The 27,442-nt window shown below is 36.3% G+C and overlaps 7 protein-coding genes across 8 annotated transcripts in view; 1 reads left to right on the forward strand and 6 right to left on the reverse strand.

Moving 5' to 3' along the window:
- mad1l1 (mitotic arrest deficient 1 like 1) overlaps positions 1 to 27,442 on the forward strand; it is a 96,760-nt gene that overhangs the window by 27,290 nt on the left and 42,028 nt on the right. The window lies entirely within an intron of this gene.
- On the reverse strand, positions 5,867 to 7,090 carry LOC130414537 (uncharacterized). Its single transcript, XM_056740489.1, has 2 exons — positions 6,867 to 7,090; positions 5,867 to 6,759 (listed from the first exon to the last, which is right to left on the reverse strand). The coding sequence occupies exons 1-2, from the start codon at positions 6,870 to 6,872 to the stop codon at positions 5,974 to 5,976; spliced, it is 792 nt and encodes a 263-aa protein (XP_056596467.1). The 5' UTR covers positions 6,873 to 7,090; the 3' UTR covers positions 5,867 to 5,973.
- LOC130414552 (uncharacterized) lies at positions 8,438 to 9,739 on the reverse strand. The gene is made up of 2 exons (XM_056740513.1): positions 9,407 to 9,739; positions 8,438 to 9,298 (listed from the first exon to the last, which is right to left on the reverse strand). The coding sequence occupies exons 1-2, from the start codon at positions 9,410 to 9,412 to the stop codon at positions 8,513 to 8,515; spliced, it is 792 nt and encodes a 263-aa protein (XP_056596491.1). The 5' UTR covers positions 9,413 to 9,739; the 3' UTR covers positions 8,438 to 8,512.
- Positions 11,062 to 12,187, reverse strand: LOC130414591 (uncharacterized). Its single transcript, XM_056740566.1, has 2 exons — positions 12,060 to 12,187; positions 11,062 to 11,951 (listed from the first exon to the last, which is right to left on the reverse strand). Exons 1-2 carry the CDS (start codon positions 12,063 to 12,065, stop codon positions 11,166 to 11,168), a joined length of 792 nt encoding a protein of 263 aa, XP_056596544.1. The 5' UTR covers positions 12,066 to 12,187; the 3' UTR covers positions 11,062 to 11,165.
- Positions 13,764 to 14,938, reverse strand: LOC130414547 (uncharacterized). The gene is made up of 2 exons (XM_056740500.1): positions 14,718 to 14,938; positions 13,764 to 14,610 (listed from the first exon to the last, which is right to left on the reverse strand). The coding sequence occupies exons 1-2, from the start codon at positions 14,721 to 14,723 to the stop codon at positions 13,825 to 13,827; spliced, it is 792 nt and encodes a 263-aa protein (XP_056596478.1). The 5' UTR covers positions 14,724 to 14,938; the 3' UTR covers positions 13,764 to 13,824.
- On the reverse strand, positions 16,289 to 17,433 carry LOC130414528 (uncharacterized). The gene is made up of 2 exons (XM_056740477.1): positions 17,258 to 17,433; positions 16,289 to 17,149 (listed from the first exon to the last, which is right to left on the reverse strand). The coding sequence occupies exons 1-2, from the start codon at positions 17,261 to 17,263 to the stop codon at positions 16,364 to 16,366; spliced, it is 792 nt and encodes a 263-aa protein (XP_056596455.1). The 5' UTR covers positions 17,264 to 17,433; the 3' UTR covers positions 16,289 to 16,363.
- Positions 22,462 to 23,795, reverse strand: LOC130414566 (uncharacterized). The gene is made up of 2 exons (XM_056740533.1): positions 23,430 to 23,795; positions 22,462 to 23,322 (listed from the first exon to the last, which is right to left on the reverse strand). Exons 1-2 carry the CDS (start codon positions 23,433 to 23,435, stop codon positions 22,537 to 22,539), a joined length of 792 nt encoding a protein of 263 aa, XP_056596511.1. The 5' UTR covers positions 23,436 to 23,795; the 3' UTR covers positions 22,462 to 22,536.

A 27,442-nucleotide genomic window follows, 5' to 3' on the forward strand; every position in this document is an offset into this window, starting at 1 on the left:
GCGGGACACCTCATTGTTTATTGCTACAAATTGAAAACGGTCGGATAAATAAGACTTAAACCATTTCAATGCTATTCCGTTAATGCCAACGTAATTTTCGAGTCTATGTAGAAGTATGCTGTGGTCAATGGTGTCAAATGCAGCACTGAGGTCTAGCAGCACCAATAACGAAATACAGCCACGGTCAGACGCTAAAAGCAGATCATTTGTAACTCTGATCAAAGCAGTCTCTGTACTGTGACATGCTCGAAATCCAGACTGGAATTCATCATTAATGTCATTCCTTTGGAGGAAGGAGCATAATTGAGTTGAAACTACTTTTTCCAGAACTTTAGATATAAAAGGTAAATTCGATATAGGCCTGTAATTCCCTAGTTCTTTAGGGTCGAGTTTGGGTTTTTTTAAAAGAGGCCTTATAACAGCCACCTTAAATGCTTTAGGCACATGTCCTAATGTCAGAGATGAGTTAATAATACTAAGAAGAGGATCTATAATTTCTGGGAGCATTTCTTTCAGTAGTTTTGTAGGTATAGGGTCTAGCATGCATGTTGATGATTTAGATGATCTAATGATTTTAGACAGTTCATCGTGATCTACTGTAGAAAATAATTGCAATTTCTCCTTAGGGGTGCTGTAGTTAGTTTAATCTAGGCTCTGCATGGATGTCACAGGCAGGGCCTCTTCCTCTGTGGTGTGTATGGCAGGAGTTCACCACTAATGTCGACATTTATACGTGGGGCAGATCTCTTTAGGCTTGGTCTGGAGAACATCTCTTTAACTTGGATGAGTCCATCAGGCTGCTCTTCTTCAATCATGGTGGGGCAGTTTAGAGTTTTCCAGAGGCGTTGCTTCACACGAAGCCCTAACTGCAGGCTGTAGTTATTAGGCTCTCCAGAGGATTTCTTTAACATAGAATCCACCACAGCATGATACGTTCTTTGATGGTCTTCTGTGCTGTTCCCATGGATTAAAAGATGTTCCTCAGGGCTGGTGTGCACCAGATGGGCTTCGGTGTGAGACTTTGTAAATTTTGGGCAAAACTCAGGAATAACAGCTGCGTTTTTATAGAAGTGGTTCTCTAGATTTATTCCCTTTAGTTGTTCATGTGTTGTTGAGTGAGAGCTATCAGACTTTGAGATGTAGTTGTGGTCCAAATGGACGGCATGTGTTGCCAGATGTGCTGGGATTTGAGTGTTTGTATGTACTGGAGATAACTCAGGAATTACAGCTGCATTTTTAAGGATGTGGTTCTCTAGCTTAATGCCCTTTAGTTGTTTATGTGTTGTTGAGTGAGAGCTACCAGACTTGGAGCTGTACTTGTGGTCCAAGCTGACTGCATGTGCTATCAATGCAAGGTTGTCTGACAGGTTGGGATCCTTCAGAGGGCTCGAAGGTTTTCTGGTCTTTCTCAGGTTATATCCTGGACCAGAGAAGGTACCATCTGCACTTCGCTTTAGAAGTGAAGCAACAGATTGAGTACAGATTGATCAAGGGGATTTAGCTCTTTTTTTAAAAGCCTTAATGTTTTCTATGTTACTACAAGGTTGGATTAACATACCTTCATGGTGCTGAAAGTAAATTGCTAAGAGAAAAGTAGTGATTGTTTGTAAGATCTCAAGGGATATCTCAGAGAAGATGCTGTATGCTCTGTCTTCAGTGTGTTTTAGGTTATGAGTGTGGTGGCTACCAACAAAACGACACAGTATTTTAGAACACTGTTCAGCCAATCACGTGGCTTCTTGGGAATTTTAAATATAAACGGAGTTATTGTATAGCCTTAATGTTCATTTAAATGTAAACAACAAGTGATGTCACCTGAAAGTGAATTCATCAACACTGTTCGGCCAATCACGTGGCTTCTTGGGAATTTTAAATATAAATGGAGTTATTGTATAACCTTAAGGTTCATTTAAATGTAAACAACAAGTGATGTCACCTGAAAGTGAATTAATCAACACTGTTCAGCCAATCACGTTGCTTCTTGGGATTTCTCAATATAAACTGGGTTATTGTCTCTAATCTTGAGGTTCATTTAAATATATAACTTGATATCACATGAAAGGTGAATTATAGATTCATGAGTTATAAAATAACTTCTGTGTTTAATTGTCTAAAAAGCCTACATTTAAAATACAGACGGACAACACCAGTATTAGCGATTACACCGCATAAAAAAATAAATTCATCAATGACATTCAGGTTCTATTTTCTTATTTGGATCTTTAACTTCAGATCTTTACACATTTCTCTTTCTTTGAACAAAACAAATGGGTTGAACGGTTGATTTAATGTTTTTTATGAAAAACATTAGATTAAAAATCTTTTATTAACAAAACGGTTTGTGAGTTTTTTTTTTAGATGTTTTGTTTATAAAAACACACACATAAAAACAAAGACATATTTATATCACAATTAATAAACAAATAAAACGTATCTCATATATAACAAATGTCCTCTGCCATTGTACTGTCATGTGACCTCTGAGGCTCTGTGCTGTGTATGTGTCATGGAGCAGGTGCACACGTGATGAGCGTCATAAAAATGACAATTATTAAGTTGTATAAAACATAACTTTTCTTCAACCAAAAAGATTATTTTTAATCAAATAAACCTTTTTTTTAACATTTTCAACTTACTTTTCAGCCCACAATATCCAGCTGAATTGACCAGTCTTTCTAAATTCACATCTTGCATTCTCTGTGGTTCACTTTGAATGATTCAATGATCCCTTTTATACGCTAGTGACTTTAAAGTTCAATATTTTAAATGAATCTGTTCAAATAAGTCATTCGTGTATGAGTCGTTCTGAACACAATGTGCGTTCATACTGCCGAACTCGCTGTTTTTTCTGCAACTCTTTTTAGTGCCTCAGTTTGCTGATAACGAAACAGCGCCTCCATTGTGGCGTAATTTCACAACTTTGTCAGAGAGAGGCTGAGAAATATTTATGTGTAACTACAGAACGTGTTTGGTGAAAAACATTGACTGGTTTTCTAAGTGGATTTAAGAGAAAATCAGAGCTTGGATTATTTTTCACGCTTATACATGCGTTACAAACCTGGGAAAGACGTTACGCATTTTAAAGCTATTTTACCTAAATACACATATTTTATGGCAAGCAAAATCAAACTACAATATATTTGTAAAGTGATTTTTTTGTTTTCAATAAATTTGACAACAAGTAGTAAGTTCACAGTCATGAAGTAATTATTAAATACAGTAATACAAATAAGAAAGATTCATAGTAATAAGTAGCAAACATTTATTCTAGAACTATGTACAGTATATACACTAAATATAATCTAGACTCTGCATGGATGTCACAGGCAGGGTCTCTTCCTCTGTGGTGTGTATGGCAGGGGTTCACCACTAATGTCGACATTTATACGTGGGGCAGATCTCTTTAGGCTTGGTCTGGAGAACATCTCTTTAACTTGGATGAGTCCATCAGGCTGCTCTTCTTCAATCATGGTGGGGCAGTTTAGAGTTTTCCAGAGGCGTTGCTTCACACGAAGCCCTAACTGCAGGCTGTAGTTATGAGGCTCTCCAGAGGATTTCTTTAACATAGAATCCACCACAGCATGATACGTTCTCTGATGGTCTTCTGTGCTGTTCCCATGGATTAAAAGTTGTTCCTCAGGGCTGGTGTGCACCAGATGGGCTTCGGTGTGAGACTTTGTAAATTCTGGGCAAAACTCAGGAATAATAGCTGCGTTTTTATAGAAGTGGTTCTCTAGATTTATGTCCTTTAGTTGTTTATGTGTTGTTGATTGAGAGCTACCAGACTTTGAGATGTAGTTGTGGTCCAAATGGACGGCATGTGTTACCAAATGTGCTGGGGTTTGAGTGTTTGAATGTACTGGAGATAACTCAGGAATTACAGCTGCATTTTTAAGGATGTGGTTCTCTAGCTTAATGCCCTTTAGTTGTTTATGTGTTGTTGAGTGAGAGCTACCAGACTTGGAGCTGTACTTGTGGTCCAAGCTGACTGCATGTGCTATCAATGCAAGGTTGTCACATAGGTTGGGATCCTTCAGAGGGCTCGAAGGTTTTCTGGTCTTTCTCAGGTTATATCCTGGACCAGAGAAGGTACCATCTGCACTTCGCTTTAGAAGTGAAGCGACAGATTGAGTACAGATTGATCAAGGGGATTTAGCTCTTTTTTTTAAAAGCCTTAATGTTTTCTATGTTACTACAAGGTTGGATTAACATACCTTCATGGTGCTGAAAGTAAATTGCTAAAAGAAAAGGAGTGATTGTTTGTAAGATCTCAAGGGATATCTCAGAGAAGATGCTGTATGCTCTGTCTTCAGTGTGCTTTAGGTTATGAGTGTGGTGGCTACCAACAAAACGACACAGTATTTTAGAACAATGTTCAGCCAATCACGTGGCTTCTTGGGAATTTTAAATATAAACGGAGTTATTGTATAACGTTAAGGTTCATTTAAATGTAAACAACAAGTGATGTCACCTGAAAGTGAATTGATCAACACTGTTCGGCCAATCACGTGGCTTCTTGGGAATTTTAAATATAAATGGAGTTATTGTATAACCTTTAGGTTATTTTAAATGTAAGCAACAAGTGATGTCACCTGAAAGTGAATTCTTCAACACTGTTCAGCCAATCACGTGGCTTCTTGGGATTTCTCAATATAAACTGGGTTATTGTCTCTAATCTTGAGGTTCATTTAAATATATAACTTGATATCACATGAAAGGTGAATTATAGATTCATGAGACATAAAATAACTTTTGTTTAATTGTCTAAAAAGCCTACATTTAAAATACAGACGGACAACACCAGTATTAGCGATTACACCGCATAAGAAAATAAATTCATCAATGACATTCAGGTTCTATTTTCTTATTTTGATCTTTAACTTCAGATCTTTACACATTTCTCTTTCTTTGAACAAAACAAATGGGTTGAACGGTTGATTTAATGTTTTTTATGAAAAACATTAGATTAAAAATCTTTTATTAACAAAACGGTTTGTGAGGTTTTGTTTTAGATGTTTTGTTTATAGAAACACACACATAAAAACAAAGACATATTTATATCACAATTAATAAACAAATAAAAACGTATCTCATATATAACAAATGTCCTCTACCATTGTACTGTCATGTGACCTCTGAGGCTCTGTGCTGTGAATGTGTCATGGAGCAGGTGCACACGTGATGAGCGTCATAAAAAAGACAATTATTAAGTTGTATAAAACATTACTTTTCTTCAACCAAATAATTATTTTTATCAAATTAAGCTTTTTTTATCATTTTCAACTAACTTTTCAGCCCACAATATCCAGCTGAATTGACCAGTCTTTCTAAATTCACATCTTGCATTCTCTGTGGCTCACTTTGAATGATTCAATGTTCCCTTTTATACGCTAGTGACTTTAAAGTTCAATATTTTAAATGAATCTGTTCAAATTAGTCATTTGTGTATGAGTCGTTCTGAACACAATGTGTGTTCATACTGGCGAACTCGCTGTTTTTTCTGCAACTCTTTTTAGTGCCTCAGTTTGCTGATAAGGAAACAGCGCCTCCATTGTGGCGTAATTTCACAACTTTGTCAGAGAGAGGCTGAGAAATATTTATGTGAGACTACAGAACGTGTTTGGTGCAAAAACATTGACTGGTTTTCTAATTGGATTTAAGAGAAAATCAGAGCTTGGATTATTTTTCACGCTTATACATGAGTTACAAACCTGGGAAAGACGTTACGCATTTTAAAGCTATTTTACCTAAATACACATATTTCATGGCAAGCAAAATCAAACTACAATATATTTGTAAAGTGATTTTATTGTTTTCAATAAATTTGACAACAAGTAGTAAGTTCACAGTCATGAAGTAATTATTAAATACAGTAATACAAATAAGAAAGATTCATAGTAATAAGTAGCAAACATTTATTCTAGAACTATGTACAGTATATACACTAAATATAATCTAGGCTCTGCATGGATGTCACAGGCAGGGTCTCTTCCTCTGTGGTGTGTATGGCAGGGGTTCACCACTAATGTCGACATTTATACGTGGGGCAGATCTCTTTAGGCTTGGTCTGGAGAACATCTCTTTAACTTGGATGAGTCCATCAGGCTGCTCTTCTTCAATCATGGTGGGGCAGTTTAGAGTTTTCCAGAGGCGTTGCTTCACACGAAGCCCTAACTGCAGGCTGTAGTTATGAGGCTCTCCAGAGGATTTCTTTAACATAGAATCCACCACAGCATGATACGTTCTTTGATGGTCTTCTGTGCTGTTCCCATGGATTAAAAGAGGTTCCTCAGTGCTGGTGTGCACCAGATGGGCTTCGGTGTGAGACTTTGTAAATTTTGGGCAAAACTCAGGAATAACAGCTGCGTTTTTAAAGAATTGGTTCTCTAGCTTTATGTCCTTTAGTTGTTCATGTGTTGTTGATTGAGAGCTACCAGACTTTGAGATGTAGTTGTGGTCCAAATGGACGGCATGTGCTAACAGATGTGCTGGGGTTTGAGTGTTTGTATGTACTGGAGATAACTCAGGAATTACAGCTGCATTTTTAAGGATGTGGTTCTCTAGCTTAATGCCCTTTAGTTGTTTATGTGTTGTTGAGTGAGAGCTACCAGACTTGGAGCTGTACTTGTGGTCCAAGCTGACTGCATGTGCTATCAATGCAAGGTTGTCACATAGGTTGGGATCCTTCAGAGGGCTCGAAGGTTTTCTGGTCTTTCTCAGGTTATATCCTGGACCAGAGAAGGTACCATCTGCACTTCGCTTTAGAAGTGAAGCGACAGATTGAGTACAGATTGATCAATGGGATTTAGCTCTTTTTTTAAAAGCCTTAATGTTTTCTATGTTACTACAAGGTTGGATTAACATACCTTCATGGTGCTGAAAGTAAATTGCTAAGAGAAAAGTAGTGATTGTTTGTAAGATCTCAAGGGATATCTCAGAGAAGATGCTGTATGCTCTGTCTTCAGTGTGCTTTAGGTTATGAGTGTGGTGGCTACCAACAAAACGACACAGTATTTTAGAACACTGTTCAGCCAATCACGTGGCTTCTTGGGAATTTTAAATATAAACGGAGTTATTGTATAACCTTAATGTTCATTTAAATGTAAACAACAAGTGATGTCACCTGAAAGTGAATTCATCAACACTGTTCGGCCAATCACGTGGCTTCTTGGGATTTCTCAATATAAACTTGGTTATTGTCTCTAATCTTGAGGTTCATTTAAATATATAACTTGATATCACATGAAAGGTGAATTATAGATTCATGAGACATAAAATAACTTTTGTTTAATTGTCTAAAAAGCCTACATTTAAAATATAGACGGACAACACCAGTATTAGCGATTACACCGCATAAGAAAATAAATTCATCAATGACGTTCAGGTTCTATTTATTTATATGGATCTTTAACTTCAGATCTTTACACATTTCTCTTTCTTTGAACAAAACAAATGGGTTGAACGGTTGATTTGATGTTTTTTATGAAAAACATTAGATTAAAAATCTTTTATTAACAAAACGGTTTGTGAGTTTTTTTTTTTTTGATGTTTTGTTTATAAAAACACACACATAAAAACAAAGACATATTTATATCACAATTAATAAACAAATAAAAACGTATCTCATATATAACAAATGTCCTCTGCCATTGTACTGTCATGTGACCTCTGAGGCTCTGTGCTGTGTATGTGTCATGGAGCAGGTGCACACGTGATGAGCGTCATAAAAATGACAATTATTAAGTTGTATAAAACATAACTTTTCTTCAACCAAAAAGATTATTTTTTAATCAAATAAACCTTTTTTTTTTATCATTTTCAACTTACTTTTCAGCCCACAATATCCAGCTGAATTGACCAGTCTTTCTAAATTCACATCTTGCATTCTCTGTGGTTCACTTTGAATGATTCAATTATCCCTTTTATACGCTAGTGACTTTAAAGTTCAATATTTTAAATGAATCTGATCAAATAAGTCATTCGTGTATGAGTCGTTCTGAACACAATGTGTGTTCATACTGCCGAACTCGCTGTTTTTTCTGCAACTCTTTTTAATGCCTCAGTTTGCTGATAACGAAACAGCGCCTCCATTGTGGCGTAATTTCACAACTTTGTCAGAGAGAGGCTGAGAAATATTTATGTGTAACTACAGAACGTGTTTGGTTCAAAAACATTGACTGGTTTTCTAAGTGGATTTAAGAGAAAATCAGAGCCTGGATTATTTTTCACGCTTATGCATGGGTTACAAACCTGGGAAAGACGTTACGCATTTTAAAGCTATTTTACCTAAATACACATATTTTATGGCAAGCAAAATCAAACTACAATATATTTGTAAAGTGATTTTATTGTTTTCAATAAATTTGACAACAAGTAGTAAGTTCACAGTCATGAAGTAATTATTAAATACAGTAATACAAATAAGAATGATTCATAGTAATAAGTAGCAAACATTTATTCTAGAACTATGTACAGTATATACACTAAATATAATCTAGACTCTGCATGGATGTCACAGGCAGGGTCTCTTCCTCTGTGGTGTGTATGGCAGGGGTTCACCACTAATGTCGACATTTATACGTGGGGCAGATCTCTTTAGGCTTGGTCTGGAGAACATCTCTTTAACTTGGATGAGTCCATCAGGCTGCTCTTCTTCAATCATGGTGGGGCAGTTTAGAGTTTTCCAGAGGCGTTGCTTCACACGAAGCCCTAACTGCAGGCTGTAGTTATGAGGCTCTCCAGAGGATTTCTTTAACATAGAATCCACCACAGCATGATACGTTCTCTGATGGTCTTCTGTGCTGTTCCCATGGATTAAAAGTTGTTCCTCAGGGCTGGTGTGCACCAGATGGGCTTCGGTGTGAGACTTTGTAAATTCTGGGCAAAACTCAGGAATAACAGCTGCGTTTTTATAGAAGTGGTTCTCTAGATTTATGTCCTTTAGTTGTTTATGTGTTGTTGATTGAGAGCTACCAGACTTTGAGATGTAGTTGTGGTCCAAATGGACGGCATGTGTTACCAAATGTGCTGGGGTTTGAGTGTTTGAATGTACTGGAGATAACTCAGGAATTACAGCTGCATTTTTAAGGATGTGGTTCTCTAGCTTAATGCCCTTTAGTTGTTTATGTGTTGTTGAGTGAGAGCTACCAGACTTGGAGCTGTACTTGTGGTCCAAGCTGACTGCATGTGCTATCAATGCAAGGTTGTCTGACAGGTTGGGATCCTTCAGAGGGCTCGAAGGTTTTCTGGTCTTTCTCAGGTTATATCCTGGACCAGAGAAGGTACCATCTGCACTTCGCTTTAGAAGTGAAGCGACAGATTGAGTACAGATTGATCAAGGGGATTTAGCTCTTTTTTTTAAAAGCCTTAATGTTTTCTATGTTACTACAAGGTTGGATTAACATACCTTCATGGTGCTGAAAGTAAATTGCTAAGAGAAAAGTAGTGATTGTTTGTCAGATCTCAAGGGATATCTCAGAGAAGATGCTGTATGCTCTGTCTTCAGTGTGCTTTAGGTTATGAGTGTGGTGGCTACCAACAAAACGACACAGTATTTTAGAACAATGTTCAGCCAATCACGTGGCTTCTTGGGAATTTTAAATATAAACGGAGTTATTGTATAACGTTAAGGTTCATTTAAATGTAAACAACAAGTGATGTCACCTGAAAGTGAATTGATCAACACTGTTCGGCCAATCACGTGGCTTCTTGGGAATTTTAAATATAAATGGAGTTATTGTATAACCTTTAGGTTATTTTAAATGTAAGCAACAAGTGATGTCACCTGAAAGTGAATTCTTCAACACTGTTCAGCCAATCACGTGGCTTCTTGGGATTTCTCAATATAAACTTGGTTATTGTCTCTAATCTTGAGGTTCATTTAAATATATAACTTGATATCACATGAAAGGTGGATTATAGATTCATGAGACATAAAATAACTTTTGTTTAATTGTCTAAAAAGCCTACATTTAAAATACAGACGGACAACACCAGTAGTAGCGATTACACCGCATAAGAAAATAAATTCATCAATGACATTCAGGTTCTATTTTCTTATTTTGATCTTTAACTTCAGATCTTTACACATTTCTCTTTCTTTGAACAAAACAAATGGGTTGAACGGTTGATTTAATGTTTTTTATGAAAAACATTACATTAAAAATCTTTTATTAACAAAACGGTTTGTGAGGTTTTGTTTTAGATGTTTTGTTTATAGAAACACACACATAAAAACAAAGACATATTTATATCACAATTAATAAACAAATAAAAACGTATCTCATATATAACAAATGTCCTCTACCATTGTACTGTCATGTGACCTCTGAGGCTCTGTGCTGTGTATGTGTCATGGAGCAGGTGCACACGTGATGAGCGTCATAAAAAAGACAATTATTAAGTTGTATAAAACATTACTTTTCTTCAACCAAATAATTATTTTTATCAAATTAAGCTTTTTTTATCATTTTCAACTAACTTTTCAGCCCACAATATCCAGCTGAATTGACCAGTCTTTCTAAATTCACATCTTGCATTCTCTGTGGCTCACTTTGAATGATTCAATGTTCCCTTTTATACGCTAGTGACTTTAAAGTTCAATATTTTAAATGAATCTGATCAAATGAGTCATTCGTGTATGAGTCGTTCTGAACACAATGTGTGTTCATACTGGCGAACTCGCTGTTTTTTCTGCAACTCTTTTTAGTGCCTCAGTTTGCTGATAAGGAAACAGCGCCTCCATTGTGGCGTAATTTCACAACTTTGTCAGAGAGAGGCTGAGAAATATTTATGTGAGACTACAGAACGTGTTTGGTGCAAAAACATTGACTGGTTTTCTAATTGGATTTAAGAGAAAATCAGAGCTTGGATTATTTTTCACGCTTATACATGAGTTACAAACCTGGGAAAGACGTTACGCATTTTAAAGCTATTTTACCTAAATACACATATTTCATGGCAAGCAAAATCAAACTACAATATATTTGTAAAGTGATTTTATTGTTTTCAATAAATTTGACAACAAGTAGTAAGTTCACAGTCATGAAGTAATTATTAAATACAGTAATACAAATAAGAAAGATTCATAGTAATAAGTAGCAAACATTTATTCTAGAACTATGTACAGTATATACACTAAATATAATCTAGGCTCTGCATGGATGTCACAGGCAGGGTCTCTTCCTCTGTGGTGTGTATGGCAGGGGTTCACCACTAATGTCGACATTTATACGTGGGGCAGATCTCTTTAGGCTTGGTCTGGAGAACATCTCTTTAACTTGGATGAGTCCATCAGGCTGCTCTTCTTCAATCATGGTGGGGCAGTTTAGAGTTTTCCAGAGGCGTTGCTTCACACGAAGCCCTAACTGCAGGCTGTAGTTATGAGGCTCTCCAGAGGATTTCTTTAACATAGAATCCACCACAGCATGATACGTTCTCTGATGGTCTTCTGTGCTGTTCCCATGGATTAAAAGTTGTTCCTCAGGGCTGGTGTGCACCAGATGGGCTTCGGTGTGAGACTTTGTAAATTTTGGGCAAAACTCAGGAATAACAGCTGCGTTTTTATAGAAGTGGTTCTCTAGATTTATTCCCTTTAGTTGTTCATGTGTTGTTGAGTGAGAGCTATCAGACTTTGAGATGTAGTTGTGGTCCAAATGGACGGCATGTGTTACCAGATGTGCTGGGGTTTGAGTGTTTGAATGTACTGGAGATAACTCAGGAATTACAGCTGCATTTTTAAGGATGTGGTTCTCTAGCTTAATGCCCTTTAGTTGTTTATGTGTTGTTGAGTGAGAGCTACCAGACTTGGAGCTGTACTTGTGGTCCAAGCTGACTGCATGTGCTATCAATGCAAGGTTGTCACATAGGTTGGGATCCTTCAGAGGGCTCGAAGGTTTTCTGGTCTTTCTCAGGTTATATCCTGGACCAGAGAAGGTACCATCTGCACTTCGCTTTAGAAGTGAAGCGACAGATTGAGTACAGGTTGATCAAGGGGATTTAGCTCTTTTTTTTAAAAGCCTTAATGTTTTCTATGTTACTACAAGGTTGGATTAACATACCTTCATGGTGCTGAAAGTAAATTGCTAAAAGAAAAGTAGTGATTGTTTGTAAGATCTCAAGGGATATCTCAGAGAAGATGCTGTATGCTCTGTCTTCAGTGTGCTTTAGGTTATGAGTGTGGTGGCTACCAACAAAACGACACAGTATTTTAGAACAATGTTCAGCCAATCACGTGGCTTCTTGGGAATTTTAAATATAAACGGAGTTATTGTATAACGTTAAGGTTCATTTAAATGTAAACAACAAGTGATGTCACCTGAAAGTGAATTGATCAACACTGTTCGGCCAATCACGTGGCTTCTTGGGAATTTTAAATATAAATGGAGTTATTGTATAACGTTAAGGTTCATTTAAATGTAAACAACAAGTGATGTCACCTGAAAGTGAATTAATCAACACTGTTCAGCCAATCACGTTGCTTCTTGGGATTTCTCAATATAAACTTGGTTATTGTCTCTAATCTTGAGGTTCATTTAAATATATAACTTGATATCACATTAAAGGTGAATTATAGATTCATGAGTTATAAAATAACTTCTGTGTTTAGTTGTCTAAAAAGCCTACATTTAAAATACAGACGGACAACACCAGTATTGGCGATTACACCGCATAAGAAAATAAATTCATCAATGACATTCAGGTTCTATTTTCTTATTTGGATCTTTAACTTCAGATCTTTACACATTTCTCTTTCTTTGAACAAAACAAATGGGTTGAACGGTTGATTTAATGTTTTTTATGAAAAACATTAGATTAAAAATCTTTTATTAACAAAACGGTTTGTGAGTTTTTTTTTTAGATGTTTTGTTTATAAAAACACACACATAAAAACAAAGACATATTTATATCACAATTAATAAACAAATAAAACGTATCTCATATATAACAAATGTTCTCTGCCATTGTACTGTCATGTGACCTCTGAGGCTCTGTGCTGTGTATGTGTCATGGAGCAGGTGCACACGTGATGAGCGTCATAAAAATGACTATTATTAAGTTGTATAAGACATAACTTTTCTTCAACCAAAAATATTATTTTTTAATCAAATAAACCTTTTTTTTTATCATTTTCAACTTACTTTTCAGCCCACAATATCCAGCTGAATTGACCAGTCTTTCTAAATTCACATCTTGCATTCTCTGTGGTTCACTTTGAATGATTCAATGATCCCTTTTATACGCTAGTGACTTTAAAGTTCAATATTTTAAATGAATCTGTTCAAATAAGTCATTCGTGTATGAGTCGTTCTGAACACAATGTGTGTTCATACTGCCGAACTCGCTGTTTTTTCTGCAACTCTTTTTAATGCCTCAGTTTGCTGATAAGGAAACAGCGCCTCCATTGTGGCGTAATTTCACAACTTTGTCAGAGAGAGGCTGAGAAATATTTATGTGAAACTACAGAACGTGTTTGGTTCAAAAACATTGACTGGTTTTCTAAGTGGATTTAAGAGAAAATCAGAGCTTGGATTATTTTTCACCTTTATACATGGGTTACAAACCTGGGAAAGACGTTACGCATTTTAAAGCTATTTTACCTAAATACACATATTTTATGGCAAGCAAAATCAAACTACAATATATTTGTAAAGTGATTTTATTGTTTTCAATAAATTTGACAACAAGTAGTAAGTTCACAGTCATGAAGTAATTATTAAATACAGTAATACAAATAAGAAAGATTCATAGTAATAAGTAGCAAACATTTATTCTAGAACTATGTACAGTATATACACTAAATATAATCTAGGCTCTGCATGGATGTCACAGGCAGGGTCTCTTCCTCTGTGGTGTGTATGGCAGGGGTTCACCACTAATGTCGACATTTATACGTGGGGCAGATCTCTTTAGGCTTGGTCTGGAGAACATCTCTTTAACTTGGATGAGTCCATCAGGCTGCTCTTCTTCAATCATGGTGGGGCAGTTTAGAGTTTTCCAGAGGCGTTGCTTCACACGAAGCCCTAACTGCAGGCTGTAGTTATGAGGCTCTCCAGAGGATTTCTTTAACATAGAATCCACCACAGCATGATACGTTCTCTGATGGTCTTCTGTGCTGTTCTCATGGATTAAAAGAGGTTCCTCAGTGCTGGTGTGCACCAGATGGGCTTCGGTGTGAGACTTTGTAAATTCTGGGCAAAACTCAGGAATAACAGCTGCGTTTTTAAAGAATTGGTTCTCTAGCTTTATGTCCTTTAGTTGTTCATGTGTTGTTGATTGAGAGCTACCAGACTTTGAGATGTAGTTGTGGTCCAAATGGACGGCATGTGCTAACAGATGTGCTGGGGTTTGAGTGTTTGTATGTACTGGAGATAACTCAGGAATTACAGCTGCATTTTTAAGGATGTGGTTCTCTAGCTTAATGCCCTTTAGTTGTTTATGTGTTGTTGAGTGAGAGCTACCAGACTTGGAGCTGTACTTGTGGTCCAAGCTGACTGCATGTGCTATCAATGCAAGGTTGTCACATAGGTTGGGATCCTTCAGAGGGCTCGAAGGTTTTCTGGTCTTTCTCAGGTTATATCCTGGACCAGAGAAGGTACCATCTGCACTTCGCTTTAGAAGTGAAGCGACAGATTGAGTACAGATTGATCAATGGGATTTAGCTCTTTTTTTAAAAGCCTTAATGTTTTCTATGTTACTACAAGGTTGGATTAACATACCTTCATGGTGCTGAAAGTAAATTGCTAAGAGAAAAGTAGTGATTGTTTGTAAGATCTCAAGGGATATCTCAGAGAAGATGCTGTATGCTCTGTCTTCAGTGTGCTTTAGGTTATGAGTGTGGTGGCTACCAACAAAACGACACAGTATTTTAGAACACTGTTCAGCCAATCACGTGGCTTCTTGGGAATTTTAAATATAAACGGAGTTATTGTATAACCTTAATGTTCATTTAAATGTAAACAACAAGTGATGTCACCTGAAAGTGAATTCATCAACACTGTTCGGCCAATCACGTGGCTTCTTGGGATTTCTCAATATAAACTTGGTTATTGTCTCTAATCTTGAGGTTCATTTAAATATATAACTTGATATCACATGAAAGGTGAATTATAGATTCATGAGACATAAAATAACTTTTGTTTAATTGTCTAAAAAGCCTACATTTAAAATATAGACGGACAACACCAGTATTAGCGATTACACCGCATAAGAAAATAAATTCATCAATGACGTTCAGGTTCTATTTATTTATATGGATCTTTAACTTCAGATCTTTACACATTTCTCTTTCTTTGAACAAAACAAATGGGTTGAACGGTTGATTTGATGTTTTTTATGAAAAACATTAGATTAAAAATCTTTTATTAACAAAACGGTTTGTGAGTTTTTTTTTTTTTGATGTTTTGTTTATAAAAACACACACATAAAAACAAAGACATATTTATATCACAATTAATAAACAAATAAAAACGTATCTCATATATAACAAATGTCCTCTGCCATTGTACTGTCATGTGACCTCTGAGGCTCTGTGCTGTGTATGTGTCATGGAGCAGGTGCACACGTGATGAGCGTCATAAAAATGACAATTATTAAGTTGTATAAAACATAACTTTTCTTCAACCAAAAAGATTATTTTTTAATCAAATAAACCTTTTTTTTTTATCATTTTCAACTTACTTTTCAGCCCACAATATCCAGCTGAATTGACCAGTCTTTCTAAATTCACATCTTGCATTCTCTGTGGTTCACTTTGAATGATTCAATGATCCCTTTTATACGCTAGTGACTTTAAAGTTCAATATTTTAAATGAATCTGATCAAATAAGTCATTCGTGTATGAGTCGTTCTGAACACAATGTGTGTTCATACTGCCGAACTCGCTGTTTTTTCTGCAACTCTTTTTAATGCCTCAGTTTGCTGATAACGAAACAGCGCCTCCATTGTGGCGTAATTTCACAACTTTGTCAGAGAGAGGCTGAGAAATATTTATGTGAGACTACAGAACGTGTTTGGTTCAAAAACATTGACTGGTTTTCTAAGTGGATTTAAGAGAAAATCAGAGCCTGGATTATTTTTCACGCTTATGCATGGGTTACAAACCTGGGAAAGACGTTACGCATTTTAAAGCTATTTTACCTAAATACACATATTTTATGGCAAGCAAAATCAAACTACAATATATTTGTAAAGTGATTTTATTGTTTTCAATAAATTTGACAACAAGTAGTAAGTTCACAGTCATGAAGTAATTATTAAATACAGTAATACAAATAAGAAAGATTCATAGTAATAAGTAGCAAACATTTATTCTAGAACTATGTACAGTATATACACTAAATATAATCTAGGCTCTGCATGGATGTCACAGGCAGGGCCTCTTCCTCTGTGGTGTGTATGGCAGGGGTTCACCACTAATGTCGACATTTATACGTGGGGCAGATCTCTTTAGGCTTGGTCTGGAGAACATCTCTTTAACTTGGATGAGTCCATCAGGCTGCTCTTCTTCAATCATGGTGGGGCAGTTTAGAGTTTTCCAGAGGCGTTGCTTCACACGAAGCCCTAACTGCAGGCTGTAGTTATGAGGCTCTCCAGAGGATTTCTTTAACATAGAATCCACCACAGCATGATACGTTCTCTGATGGTCTTCTGTGCTGTTCCCATGGATTAAAAGTTGTTCCTCAGGGCTGGTGTGCACCAGATGGGCTTCGGTGTGAGACTTTGTAAATTCTGGGCAAAACTCAGGAATAACAGCTGCGTTTTTATAGAAGTGGTTCTCTAGATTTATGTCCTTTAGTTGTTCATGTGTTGTTGAGTGAGAGCTATCAGACTTTGAGATGTAGTTGTGGTCCAAATGGACGGCATGTGCTAACAGATGTGCTGGGGTTTGAGTGTTTGAATGTACTGGAGATAACTCAGGAATTACAGCTGCATTTTTAAGGATGTGGTTCTCTAGCTTAATGCCCTTTAGTTGTTTATGTGTTGTTGAGTGAGAGCTACCAGACTTGGAGCTGTACTTGTGGTCCAAGCTGACTGCATGTGCTATCAATGCAAGGTTGTCTGACAGGTTGGGATCCTTCAGAGGGCTCGAAGGTTTTCTGGTCTTTCTCAGGTTATATCCTGGACCAGAGAAGGTACCATCTGCACTTCGCTTTAGAAGTGAAGCGACAGATTGAGTACAGATTGATCAAGGGGATTTAGCTCTTTTTTTTAAAAGCCTTAATGTTTTCTATGTTACTACAAGGTTGGATTAACATACCTTCATGGTGCTGGAAGTAAATTGCTAAGAGAAAAGTAGTGATTGTTTGTCAGATCTCAAGGGATATCTCAGAGAAGATGCTGTATGCTCTGTCTTCAGTGTGCTTTAGGTTATGAGTGTGGTGGCTACCAACAAAACGACACAGTATTTTAGAACAATGTTCAGCCAATCACGTGGCTTCTTGGGAATTTTAAATATAAACGGAGTTATTGTATAACGTTAAGGTTCATTTAAATGTAAACAACAAGTGATGTCACCTGAAAGTGAATTGTTCAACACTGTTCGGCCAATCACGTGGCTTCTTGGGAATTTTAAATATAAACGGAGTTATTGTATAACCTTTAGGTTATTTTAAATGTAAGCAACAAGTGATGTCACCTGAAAGTGAATTCTTCAACACTGTTCAGCCAATCACGTTGCTTCTTGGGATTTCTCAATATAAACTTGGTTATTGTCTCTAATCTTGAGGTTCATTTAAATATATAACTTGATATCACATTAAAGGTGGATTATAGATTCATGAGTTATAAAATAACTTCTGTGTTTAGTTGTCTAAAAAGCCTACATTTAAAATACAGACGGACAACACCAGTATTGGCGATTACACCGCATAAGAAAATAAATTCATCAATGACATTCAGGTTCTATTTTCTTATTTGGATCTTTAACTTCAGATCTTTACACATTTCTCTTTCTTTGAACAAAACAAATGGGTTGAACGGTTGATTTAAAGCTGCAGTATGTAACCTTGGTATTTGACCACAAGAGGGCGCATTTCCAACAATAACAAAGGCGAAGCTTGATAACGCTATGAAGCAGGTGACGATGGGAGATGTCGTTTTAAATGCGTTTTCGCCATAGCGATGTATCTAAATTGGATAAACGAATCATGATCACGGATGAGGTAATTTATTTGTTTTTGTATTACCTGTATATCTGATCGTATTATTTTATGTCATCATAATTAATGAACTGCAAGGAACGTGAAATGTTATGCTATATTATCCCGTTACAACTTACAGCTATTTGTTAAATGATTTGTTGGGTTAATGTTGTGCAGTGTTACGTGTTTATGGTTAATGCCGTGTTGTTTAACGTGCTCAAACCAATCGTTCTAAAATAAATAATTGATTTGCTTACCTGTCTGTCAATACACTCGCGAGAGCAGAGTCTCTGTCAAGTCCAAGATTGTCGCGCAGCTCTCTCCATCTCGAAAACGCCTGGCCGATATTTATCCTGGTTTTATTCCTCCGTTTGTCACACAGTCTGCGTGTATCCAAATATGGACGCTTCCGTTTTACTGGCACTTCAATACTCGCCAAAGAGTAATCGTGATCCATAACAACCACTTCCGCATTTGACCATGTGATATTCTGGTCTACACCGGAACAAAGTATAGAGCGGACATTGCGTCACTGAGAGGCGACATTTCTTTTCCGGGACGGCCAGTTATTTAAAATCGGAATTTCTCTGAAATAAAAAATCTTTAGAGACTTTTGAAATATTGTAAGTACACAACTGGAGGAAATATATCACACTGTGCAAGTTATTTTCTGAAATTTTATTACAAAATTATTACATACTGGAGCTTTAATGTTTTTTATGAAAAACATTACATTAAAAATCTTTTATTCACAAAACGGTTTGTGAGGTTTTGTTTTAGATGTTTTGTTTATAAAAACACACACATAAAAACAAAGACATATTTATATCACAATTATTAAACAAATAAAAACGTATCTCATATATAACAAATGTCCTCTGCCATTGTACTGTCATGTGACCTCTGAGGCTCTGTGCTGTGTATGTGTCATGGAGCAGGTGCACACGTGATGAGCGTCATAAAAATGACTATTATTAAGTTGTATAAGACATAACTTTTCTTCAACCAAATAGATTTTTTTAATCAAATTAAGCTTTTTTTTATCATTTTCAACTAACTTTTCAGCCCACAATATCCAGCTGAATTGACCAGTCTTTCTAAATTCACATCTTGCATTCTCTGTGGTTCACTTTGAATGATTCAATGTTCCCTTTTATACGCTAGTGACTTTAAAGTTCAATATTTTAAATGAATCTGATCAAATGAGTCATTCGTGTATGAGTCGTTCTGAACTCAATGTGCGTTCATACTGGCGAACTCGCTGTTTTTTCTGCAACTCTTTTTAGTGCCTCAGTTTGCTGATAACGAAACAGCGCCTCCATTGTGGCGTAATTTCACAACTTTGTCAGAGAGAGGCTGAGAAATATTTATGTGAGACTACAGAACGTGTTTGGTGCAAAAACATTGACTGGTTTTCTAATTGGATTTAAGAGAAAATCAGAGCTTGGATTATTTTTCACGCTTATACATGGGTTACAAACCTGGGAAAGACGTTACGCATTTTAAAGCTATTTTACCTAAATACACATATTTTATGGCAAGCAAAATCAAACTACAATATATTTGTAAAGTGATTTTATTGTTTTCAATAAATTTGACAACAAGTAGTAAGTTCACAGTCATGAAGTAATTATTAAATACAGTAATACAAATAAGAAAGATTCATAGTAATAAGTAGCAAACATTTATTCTAGAACTATGTACAGTATATACACTAAATATAATCTAGACTCTGCATGGATGTCACAGGCAGGGTCTCTTCCTCTGTGGTGTGTATGGCAGGGGTTCACCACTAATGTCGACATTTATACGAGGGGCAGATCTCTTTAGGCTTGGTCTGGAGAACATCTCTTTAACTTGGATGAGTCCATCAGGCTGCTCTTCTTCAATCATGGTGGGGCAGTTTAGAGTTTTCCAGAGGCGTTGCTTCACACGAAGCCCTAACTGCAGGCTGTAGTTATGAGGCTCTCCAGAGGATTTCTTTAACATAGAATCCACCACAGCATGATACGTTCTCTGATGGTCTTCTGTGCTGTTCCCATGGATTAAAAGATGTTCCTCAGGGCTGGTGTGCACCAGATGGGCTTCGGTGTGAGACTTTGTAAATTTTGGGCAAAACTCAGGAATAACAGCTGCGTTTTTATAGAAGTGGTTCTCTAGATTTATGTCCTGTAGTTGTTCATGTGTTGTTGAGTGAGAGCTATCAGACTTTGAGATGTAGTTGTGGTCCAAATGGACGGCATGTGTTATCAGATGTGCTGGGGTTTGAGTGTTTGTATGTACTGGAGATAACTCAGGAATTACAGCTGCATTTTTAAGGATGTGGTTCTCTAGCTTAATGCCCTTTAGTTGTTTATGTGTTGTTGAGTGAGAGCTACCAGACTTGGAGCTGTACTTGTGGTCCAAGCTGACTGCATGTGCTATCAATGCAAGGTTGTCTGACAGGTTGGGATCCTTCAGAGGGCTCTGAGGTTTTCTGGTCTTTCTCAGGTTATATCCTGGACCAGAGAAGGTACCATCTGCACTTCGCTTTAGAAGTGAAGCGACAGATTGAGTACAGATTGATCAAGGGGATTTGGCTCTTTTTTTAAAAGCCTTAATGTTTTCTATGTTACTACAAGGTTGGATTAACATACCTTCATGGTGCTGAAAGTAAATTGCTAAGAGAAAAGTAGTGATTGTTTGTCAGATCTCAAGGGCTATCTCAGAGAAGATGCTGTATGCTCTGTCTTCAGTGTGCTTTAGGTTATGAGTGTGGTGGCTACCAACAAAACGACACAGTATTTTAGAACACTGTTCAGCCAATCACGTGGCTTCTTGGGAATTTTAAATATAAACGGAGTTATTGTATAGCCTTAATGTTCATTTAAATGTAAACAACAAGTGATGTCACCTGAAAGTGAATTCATCAACACTGTTCGGCCAATCACGTGGCTTCTTGGGAATTTTAAATATAAATGGAGTTATTGTATAACCTTAAGGTTCATTTAAATGTAAACAACAAGTGATGTCACCTTAAAGTGAATTAATCAACACTGTTCAGCCAATCACGTGGCTTCTTGGGATTTCTCAATATAAACTTGGTTATTGTCTCTAATCTTGAGGTTCATTTAAATATATAACTTGATATCACATGAAAGGTGAATTATAGATTCATGAGACATAAAATAACTTTTGTTTAATTGTCTAAAAAGCCTACATTTAAAATACAGAAGGACAACACCAGTAGTAGCGATTACACCGCATAAGAAAATAAATTCATCAATGACGTTCAGGTTCTATTTTCTTATTTTGATCTTTAACTTCAGATCTTTACACATTTCTCTTTCTTTGAACAAAACAAATGGGTTGAACGGTTGATTTAATGTTTTTTATGAAAAACATTAGATTAAAAATCTTTTATTAACAAAACGGTTTGTGAGGTTTTGTTTTAGATGTTTTGTTTATAAAAACACACACATAAAAACAAAGACATATTTATATCACAATTAATAAACAAATAAAAACGTATCTCATATATAACAAATGTCCTCTGCCATTGTACTGTCATGTGACCTCTGAGGCTCTGTGCTGTGTATGTGTCATGGAGCAGGTGCACACGTGATGAGCGTCATAAAAATGACAATTATTAAGTTGTATAAAACATAACTTTTCTTCAACCAAATAGAGTTTTTTTAATCAAATAAAGCTTTTTTATCATTTTCAACTAACTTTTCAGCCCACAATATCCAGCTGAATTGACCAGTCTTTCTAAATTCACATCTTGCATTCTCTGTGGTTCACTTTGAATGATTCAATGTTCCCTTTTATACGCTAGTGACTTTAAAGTTCAATATTTTAAATGAATCTGTTCAAATGAGTCATTTGTGTATGAGTCGTTCTGAACACAATGTGCGTTCATACTGGCGAACTCGCTGTTTTTTCTGCAACTCTTTTTAGTGCCTCAGTTTGCTGACAACGAAACAGCGCCTCCATTGTGGCGTAATTTCACAACTTTGTCAGAGAGAGGCTGAGAAATATTTATGTGAAACTACAGAACGTGTTTGGTGCAAAAACATTGACTGGTTTTCTAAGTGGATTTAAGAGAAAATCAGAGCTTGGATTATTTTTCACGCTTATACATGCGTTACAAACCTGGGAAAGACGTTACGCATTTTAAAGCTATTTTACCTAAATACACATATTTTATGGCAAGCAAAATCAAACTACAATATATTTGTAAAGTGATTTTATTGTTTTCAATAAATTTGACAACAAGTAGTAAATTCACAGTCATGAAGTAATTATTAAATACAGTAATACAAATAAGAAAGATTCATAGTAATAAGTAGCAAACATTTATTCTAGAACTATGTACAGTATATACACTAAATATAATCTAGACTCTGCATGGATGTCACAGGCAGGGTCTCTTCCTCTGTGGTGTGTATGGCAGGGGTTCACCACTAATGTCGACATTTATACGTGGGGCAGATCTCTTTAGGCTTGGTCTGGAGAACATCTCTTTAACTTGGATGAGTCCATCAGGCTGCTCTTCTTCAATCATGGTGGGGCAGTTTAGAGTTTTCCAGAGGCGTTGCTTCACACGAAGCCCTAACTGCAGGCTGTAGTTATGAGGCTCTCCAGAGGATTTCTTTAACATAGAATCCACCACAGCATGATACGTTCTCTGATGGTCTTCTGTGCTGTTCCCATGGATTAAAAGAGGTTCCTCAGTGCTGGTGTGCACCACATGGGCTTCGGTGTGAGACTTTGTAAATTCTGGGCAAAACTCAGGAATGACTGCTGCTTTTCTAAAGAATTGGTTCTCTAGCTTTATGTCCTTTAGTTGTTTATGTGTTGTTGATTGAGAGCTACCAGACTTTGAGATGTAGTTGTGGTCCAAATGGACGGCATGTGCTAACAGATGTGCTGGGGTTTGAGTGTTTGTATGTACTGGAGATAACTCGGGAATTACAGCTGCATTTTTAAGGATGTGGTTCTCTAGCTTAATGCCCTTTAGTTGTTTATGTGTTGTTGAGCGAGAGCTACCAGTCTTTGAGCTGTACTTGTGGTCCAAGCTGACTGCATGTGCTATCAATGCAAGGTTGTCACATAGGTTGGGATCCTTCAGAGGGCTCGAAGGTTTTCTGGTCTTTCTCAGGTTATATCCTGGACCAGAGAAGGTACCATCTGCACTTCGCTTTAGAAGTGAAGCGACAGATTGAGTACAGATTGATCAAGGGGATTTAGCTCTTTTTTTAAAAGCCTTAATGTTTTCTATGTTACTACAAGGTTGGATTAACATACCTTCATGGTGCTGGAAGTAAATAGCTAAGAGAAAAGTAGTGATTGTTTGTCAGATCTCAAGGGCTATCTCAGAGAAGATGCTGTATGCTCTGTCTTCAGTGTGCTTTAGGTTATGAGTGTGGTGGCTACCAACAAAACGACACAGTATTTTAGAACACTGTTCAGCCAATCAGGTGGCTTCTCGGGAATTTTAAATATAAACGGAGTTATTGTATAGCCTTAATGTTCATTTAAATGTAAACAACAAGTGATGTCACCTGAAAGTGATAAAAACAACACTGTTCAGTCAACCACGTGGCTTCTTGGGAATTTTAAATATAAACTGGGTTATTCTATAACCTTAAGGTTTATTTAAAAGTATAAAGCACTTGATATCTCCTAAAGGGAATTAATCAACACTGTTCAGCCAATTACTTGGCTTCTTGGAATTTTCAATAGTAAACGTAGTTATTTTATATAAAATTGAGGTTCATTTAAATGTGTGATTTGATTTGACCAAAAATTGAATTAAAGAATCATGAGTTATGAAATGACTTTTCTATAAAATTAATTTTGGATTACGTTTTCTATGAAGCCCACATTAAAAATATATCATAAGGGAATCTGCATTATAATTCATGCATTATGGCTTATTATACAACCTTTAATGTTTTGTATGGTTTTGTAACCACTTGAATTAATACACTGCAATACTAACTAAGGATTTGGATTCGATGGTGAGGAAATTTTCCCACTAAATAATAAATCTTTGACCACTCTTGTGTAGCTCTTATTATTAGCTCTTATATACATTTAAATTCACTACAATACTTTTCCTTAGGTTTTGCCCAGATTTTTCGTCCTGACTTGTTGCAAAAAGTCTGTGCCTGTCTCCAGATTTGATCAATTAGAGTGTTTCTATCTGAAACTTTCAAAAAAGTCTATGATGTCTAATTAAAAAAAATCTCTTCAGATTTTAAAAGTACTGTTGTGTATTCCAGCCATTAGGATAATAGCTTTTGGTGTCATATCTATTCTTGTCAATTCTCCATTATCTGCCACTAGTAAAACCACAAAATGTTTGCTATATTGCACTTAAATCGGTTCTTGGCTCGTACTCATAGGAAAACCACCTTTGGTGCGTCAGTGGTTCTTTTGATGGACTGAAGTGGTAAATAGAACCACTGAAGAACCATACAGTGGCTTAACAGGTTCTGTATAAAAAAAAGGTGCTATGTAGCACCTAGGTCACCCCCAAAAAAACACTGAAGCACCAAGATATGTTGATATATAACACATAAAGTGGTTCCCATATAATTATGAGCAAGGATCGACTTTTAGCACTATATTCCACCATGTGTACAGTTTCAACTGAGGTATATTTTTAACATGGTTAAAGGGATCATTGCGGTCTGATCTTAAAAGTTGTATTGTTAAGGCCGCAGGCTTTGAAAGAGACAGTTATTGAAGGAGAACAGAAATAAAGAAGCTATTAAAACTATGAAAACCCAGTTGGACACAATAGCAAATGCACAGCCCACGAAACGGAGTGTTTCTCATTTTAATTAATAACACAGCAGCAAAACAACACACCGGCCAGGGGTCAGAGAGAAGGTGGAAATTGGTCATCGAATATGAAATTATGACATACGTTTTGGCACAAGAACACTTTGCTAACATTCAGAGTAGGCCTTAAAGTAGAAATGTCCTGTTTAATTTTAAAACAGATTGGGAAATGGTCACGAAAACTAAATAATTTTTGTGTCCGGAGCGAGAAACCTTTATGAATAGGGCCGCAGGGGTAAGAAATAAGACAAAAAATATAATCTGTCTTATATTATCTTTATCTCAGTCTTTGCCAGCAACTCTAGAGCCAAAAATCGAGAATGTATCTGCCCACCTTACCTAGGGTTCTAGCCATACGCTGACTTCGGATAAATTACTTGAGCAGCACCTTAGCCTGCATGTGAATAGTAATCAGCCTTGTTCTTTGTTAATTACCAATTAACAAAGATGTTGACTAACAAAGGCTTTAATAAACCCCAATCATATTTCCTAAATAGATTGAATTTTTTTTAATGAGGTCAATGGCTGGGTGTAATGATGTCTACAGTGAGGACATTCACAGCATCTTAACCCTGAAAGCCAATCTTAGCACACATGTGGAAAATTAAACGTGTCAGAGCATCTAAACAAGAATAAAGATGAGCAAGCCTGGGGTTTAAGACTGTGTTTATAGTTTAAAATGTAACTTTCTAGGTCGCCAGCCATTATTGGCATATGGATAATGCATCGGCCAATTTAATAGATATACAGTTTTCTATTCATGATTAAAAACCTCGACAAAAGAGGTTTTATTGAAGCATTAGCCCAAGTTCTCTCTTAAATGAAGATCCATTGGGGGTTAAAGGGGGTGAGTGTGCGGCACTTTCTCATTGGCCATCACAGATTCTGTCTGGCACAAAAACACTGAAGGCAGTACCAAAATAATAGAGTCCAGGAAGAGAGTTTGCTATCATGGGAACGATTGGAGTGAGTTTGAGATAAAAGCACGGGTAAATATTAGTAACAGAAATAGCTTTTGAAGAGGTGTGTAAGTGTGCATGTGTGTGCAGCGACATTCCAGCATGTCAGTGTGAACCCCTTAGGTCGCAAAACTCCTATTCAAAGATTGACATCAACTGTTTTATTGACTTCGGGAAATAAAGCAAAATTTACTTTGACCTTTAAAAAGTACAACAGAACTTTGAATGAAACCTTCAGTTTTTGAGTGTCTGTCTGTCCTTCGGTCTGTATGCTGTTTTATTCAGTTCCCAGATTGAAACTTAATGGGATCATAAATTTGCACATCCAGAATTGTTATAGCCAGAGTTGTCATCAAATAAGCAATACATTTGTTATATTATCTTCGATCTCACAGAATCGGTCATGATTGCCACAAAATAAAAATAAAGAAACAAAGAAATAAAGATCAAAACATGAAGGATGTGAATTTCTGGAATACTGTTAAAAATACAACAAATACAATACATTACAATAATACAAATATAATATTCTTAGTGTAAATTGTACATCCACTTTTCTAGTTGAGGATTTGGAAGCAGGATGCATTTAATTCATAACAATGTTATTTTAGTTTACTAAAATTAAAACTTTGAAAACGTTTCTGTTCATTGAAATCAAATCAAATATAGCCTTGAATGATTGGAAAACCTTATATTTACGTCTGCGACAACATTTCCGGTTAAGTTTAAGGCACTAAAATTATGATAATAAACAAAACTAAAATGAAACTGAAATAACAAGTAATTAAAAATGCAACTAAAATAACATAACTTAAAATAAACAATAACAAAACTATAATAAATAATACCAATAATTAATAACAAAAACCTTATATAGACAGGATATACAAAGTATAATCAATGTTTTTCTATTGATTTCAGTTTAAAATATCACCTTTTTTATGAGATTCAGCTATTTTCTGACTGGTTGGTCATTGAACACTGACGTCAGGCATATCGATCACTATATCAGATCAACTTAACTAAAGCTCCAGAAATGCATCATTACCTTTTCCTTTCGACCGTGAACTGTTGTTTGAGGTCTTTTGGTGCGGTCTATATGCTTTACATTATGTATATTTGTGCATACTGTGCGTGTATGTGTTATTCCCCATCGCTTGTCTCTTTAATATTATGGCTTTTTCAGTTCACACTCCGCATAATGAATCCTATAGTTTTATTGATCCTACTGGTTTGAGCTCTAGAGACCAGACTAGATTTAATTTCAGCTTAATCGACTCTAAAATGAGATATTTAAACAGATGACTCGGGCACAGATCTCGTCCACCCCATTAATTCTCTTCTAATATTTCTTTCAACTCACTTTGTACATCCAAAACCAAACAGCAACGTTAGGCTTGCGGATTGAAATGTCGTACATTGATTCGGTCGAGCAGCAAAGCGTACGCAATAAGTCCAGTAATAAGTGAATCGCAATCAAGCGGCTGTAATTAAATTTACATTAGGACA

This window comes from Triplophysa dalaica, chromosome 2 (genome assembly GCF_015846415.1).
Source record: "Triplophysa dalaica isolate WHDGS20190420 chromosome 2, ASM1584641v1, whole genome shotgun sequence".
In the NCBI taxonomy this organism is placed as follows: Eukaryota; Metazoa; Chordata; class Actinopteri; order Cypriniformes; family Nemacheilidae; genus Triplophysa; species Triplophysa dalaica.